The sequence below is a fragment of the Austrofundulus limnaeus genome, unplaced genomic scaffold (genome assembly GCF_001266775.1).
Source record: "Austrofundulus limnaeus strain Quisiro unplaced genomic scaffold, Austrofundulus_limnaeus-1.0 Scaffold3, whole genome shotgun sequence".
Lineage (NCBI taxonomy): Eukaryota > Metazoa > Chordata > Actinopteri > Cyprinodontiformes > Rivulidae > Austrofundulus > Austrofundulus limnaeus.
This window is the reverse complement of record NW_013952405.1, coordinates 1170555-1175045: the sequence shown is the minus strand read 5'-3', so window position 1 is coordinate 1175045 and position 4491 is coordinate 1170555. Positions and strand designations below refer to the sequence as shown.

General features: G+C 42.1%; 1 protein-coding gene across 1 annotated transcript in view; it reads left to right on the top strand.

The window, feature by feature from the left end:
* LOC106523327 (poly(rC)-binding protein 4) overlaps nucleotides 1-4413 on the top strand; it is a gene marked incomplete in the record, with an annotated part of 67879 nt that extends 63466 nt beyond the window's left edge. Inside the window, 2 exon segments of the mRNA XM_014016716.1 lie at nucleotides 1748-1917; nucleotides 3485-4413. Coding sequence (XP_013872170.1) covers nucleotides 1748-1917; nucleotides 3485-3830 — 516 coding nt within the window.
* Nucleotides 4414-4491: the final 78 nt, after the last annotated feature.

Sequence of the window (4491 nt, the reverse complement as noted above, 5' to 3'; positions counted from 1 at the left end):
CACATACACACCCCGGCCCAGAGTAAACCCCCACAGGGCCGGCAGCACAATGTTTCAGAGGAATGAGACAGTCCAGAGCTGTACGTGACAGGGACAGCTGCAAACTCCAGCCATTGTTCCAGAAGAGAGGACTTACAGCCGTGACTGAGCCACTTCGGGCCTCTGTCCTCATCTCTGCCAGCCCCTCCCTCCCTCCCCTGCCCRAATCACTGCAGCCACACAAGCCCACTCTGTGCTTCTTTGCACCGAACCCCCCAAAGGAGGCTTATATGTGGCGCGCAGATGCTTTCTGAAAAAAAAAAAAAATAAATAAAACGCTTCCAACCCAGTCAGCACTGCTCTGCGAAGGACGGAAGCTGTGGAGCAGGAAGAAAAATGGCTGCACCCCTCACCGTCCCATCCCTCTTCCTGCTTCCCTCTCAAACGACTTGTCTCAGCAGGAACTCATCAATACTGAATCTGAGCCACATGTAGCTCCGGACTGGGGACACGGAGCGGAGGATGCTGATAAAAACATTCGAAAACAACAACTCCGTCAAAATCCCTCCTATGTCTTGTTTCGCTGAATCTCACTCAGCGTTTTTAGACTTTTAAGGCTGTACAGAAATGACAACAATCTGAGCTCACGCTCTGAAGTGGACGAGCTGCTGACAGCTGATACAGAGACAGGAGATTTTTGCTCTCAGCTGGGGAGAGGTTTCAGTCGCGATATGAGGTCTGTAATGACCATTGTCTCTAAGAGTTGCTCTTTAGGCTGGCTGCTCCCTCTCGGTGTCTCCTGCCTTAAATAAACTGCTCAGCCARTAATACCCAGGCAGACCAAGCAGGCCGCCGTGACGAATCAAACATTGTGAACTGGGCTGCTTACTTCTCAAAACAGGAATCTAGAATGCAGAAAAGGCAAGCCCTGGATAAACTCTGTTGTGTTGTTGTGTGTGTGTGTTTGTGTGTGTGTGTTACGCCTTGCTGTACGTTTGACTCTGTTAAACGTGCAGCATTCTCACATACCTGGAGCACTCAATCTCTGTCTGGAGTGCTTGCTATATATTTGGCAGCGTAACCCTGTCACTCGAGCCCTTGACTCCGTGCACTTGAGTTGATATGTGGCTGTGAGTTCTGCTTCTGCTAAATATCCATTGTCACTCCGTAGGCAGGGGTCCAGGTTGGGCAACTAAAGCAAAACCAAAGCAACGATGAACGTTGGATCGCAATAAAAGTCCCGTCACTGTCTTATCTGCTCTCAGAAGAGAGAGCGCTCACACCAGTGGGAATGCACATTATGTATCAGAGTTATTTTCCCATTATGTTTTCCATTAGCACAGAGCTGCATCTATCTGCCATTTGTTTGGGAAGTGATTTGTTTGGGAAGTCGTCACCACTCTGAGGAATCAATAACCTTTTAGCCACTCAGATTAATGAGAGCCAAATGTGCCTTTGCCCGTCTCTTTTACATACACAGTAGCAATTAAAGGGAGACTCGAGGGGGTAAAAAAGTGCTCTTGACGCGGATGATGGATGGCCAAACCAGGGAAGACAAGCAACGTAATTGCAATATTTGAAGTGGTGTGCATTAGGTCAGCTAAACGGCAGTGCAGATTTTTTTTAAACTTTCGTTCTATTTCATCAGCACAAAAATCTCAGTGAGAGAGCTTTGATTATGATTGTAAAAAAAAGAACAAGAAAAAAGTGTGTTTATTTAGTTATACTTTTTTTTCCATCCAACTCACTGGCCTCTGCTCTTCCGCAGCTGATTGGCTCCATCATCGGCCGTCAGGGAACCAAGATCAATGAGATCCGGCAGGTGTCAGGAGCTCAGATCAAAATTGGCAGCCAGCTGGACGGGACGAGCGACCGCCATGTCACGATTACAGGAACACCAGTCAGCATCAACCTGGCCCAGTACCTCATTACCTCCTGGTAAGACCCGGTCACACCTGCAGCCTCACAGCGAGAGACACATCTGCTCACAAAGGTCAAAGGTCACACTTTCACTGACKGACATTTGATAGATGTATAGGAATTCTTCTTAAAGGTATAGATTTATTTTTTTGCATTAAAATTTTTTTGCAATACAATGAAAAACATCATACAAGCATAATAAATTTACAGAACAGGCAGCACACTTTAAAGCCTAGTTAGCTGACTCGAAAATTTTGTTGATAAAAATCATGGATGAAACAAACCAAAAAGTCAGAGAAAGTATGTTTTAATGTTCTATTATGATAAATAATTTGAGTATTTATTTTCAGGGCTTCCTTAAAGTGCCTGTCACATCAAATTTTTGAAATACATATGCATTTTTGGAAAGATAACATTGACAACATATTGCTTTAAAAAAATTCACACCACTGAGATGAACAGTTCTTGAAATATTTGCACGTGAAGAAACAGAAAGTGATGTCAAAGGCGAATGCCTTCATGTGAACAGATCTACAGTGGCCAACAGCACAGACAGTGGAGATGAGTCTGATGTTTCTTTAGATTATTTTGAATCACTATCAGAGAGAAATTGTTAGAGGTCAAATAGCATAGTTTTGATAAAAACCAGGGAGTTTTCTTTTTCAAGAGTTCCACTTTGATGTCACTTCCTGTTTCATTTTGGATGAGCCAAGTTCAAAAGAAACATGGCAGTTATGTTGTTGGAAAAATATGTGTTGTTCAAAATGGTATGTCCGAATAAACAGGAATCCAACTGGATTTCTTCTTAAAAAATTTAAGTACACTACAGCACTCGGCAGCACAGGCCTCAGTCAGACCTTGGGCTGAATCCCAACAAACAGACAAGAGCTCTGCTCTGAKCAGACACTCTGCAATCCACACACAACTTCCTTTCTACTATAAAAATGAATTCAACTTATAATGTATCTTTCTTCCTGGTTACACCCCAGGAGGTGTTACCTTTTAAGTCAGATGTCAGAACGTCACTCATTTTGTTTAGACTAAAGAAAGAACACATGATAAGACACACACCAACTTTGTGTCAGCTTTAACCTTACAGACTGAAATGATCAGAAAGTATAAAAGAAAATACTGAATCGAATATTCAATTAATCAGTTACAAAATTTCCTTCAATGTGACAAAATGGGTAAAATCATGTGTTCTATGTCATGTTTCTTAAATATAAGCATGTTTTCTTTGTTTTTTTGCATTTGAAGGACGTGCATGTCACAGGCACTTCAATATAAATATTTCCTCTGTTTTTTTTTTAAGAAAATTACTTATCTAAAAAACAAATGAGGACACAGATAGATGACTGCACTGTTTATTTCTCCATCTTTGTTTATTCCTTGTAGATTTGTAGCTTTCAGCCCAGCAGACTTGGGCAACATTCCTTCAGTAGTTTAATCAAACCTCTCTCGGCCTCTTCTTTATATCTGCAGTCATTCTCCCAACAGAAAATGAAGTAAACTGAATTTAAAAATGGCTGGAATGTATTCCTTTTCCTGAAACTTCAAATACTCTTTTATTTATTTGCCCTCACAGTTTAGAAACAGCAAAATCCACGGCCCAGGCAGCCACCATGGCCTCTCCGGTCAACCTCAACATGGCCTTCACCCAGTCCACCTCCCCGGCCGCCTCGCCCGCCCCCACCCTGGCCACCGTGGGCACGCTGGCCCCCGCTCACATGCTCGGCACTCCGTACGGTGCCATGCCGCTCTCTGGGCTGCTGGGGGTGAAATCCGTTCCCTTTCTGACTCTGTCCAACCCGGCACCCACCGTGGCCGCCACCGCAGCGACCTCCCACACCAACTTGGCTGCTTACACTGCCAAAATCTCCTCAGCAAACTGCATCAAAAAGCCAGAGAGACAGAAGTTTGCTCCCTACTGACAAAGTCCCCCCACATGTGTTTGGACGGACAGCTGCAGTGTTCTTTTGGATAAGTATTAAAAAAAACAACGCCTGATGTAGCCATATTCGCCAGAAGAGATGCTCTTGATTTTATTTCTGCACCAACACACACCAATGGATGATGCCATTTAAAAGTTATTTACAAATATAATTTGTCAGTTTCCCATAAACTGATGGACGCTTTCATCATTACTTCATCACTGTTATTTCTGATCATTACAAAAAAAAAAAAAAAAAAAAAAAAAAAAAACATAGTAATCTCACCTGAGAGGCATGGTTAAGAGTCTTCACATGTGTATCTCAGTCAGAAAGTATTTATCCTTCAATAAATTTGTAAAATGCTCTACTGTACGATGCTTTTATACAATGTCTGTTTTGCCTCTTGAAGTTTTTAAGAAAAATTTGTAAATGTCTCAACAGTGTTTGTTTTCTTTTTAATAACATTTTCTCTCTTTTTAAAAAAATAATTTTGTTGGATTTTACTGAATGTGAAACCTGGTTAATCTTTATTTATTAGTATTGTTTCATTTATTAAAAGTCTTTCTGTTCCTGATTTGGCCGACAAGAGCTGTCTTCTAAGTTTCTTCTAAATATGTCCACACACACACACACACACACACACACACACACACACACACAC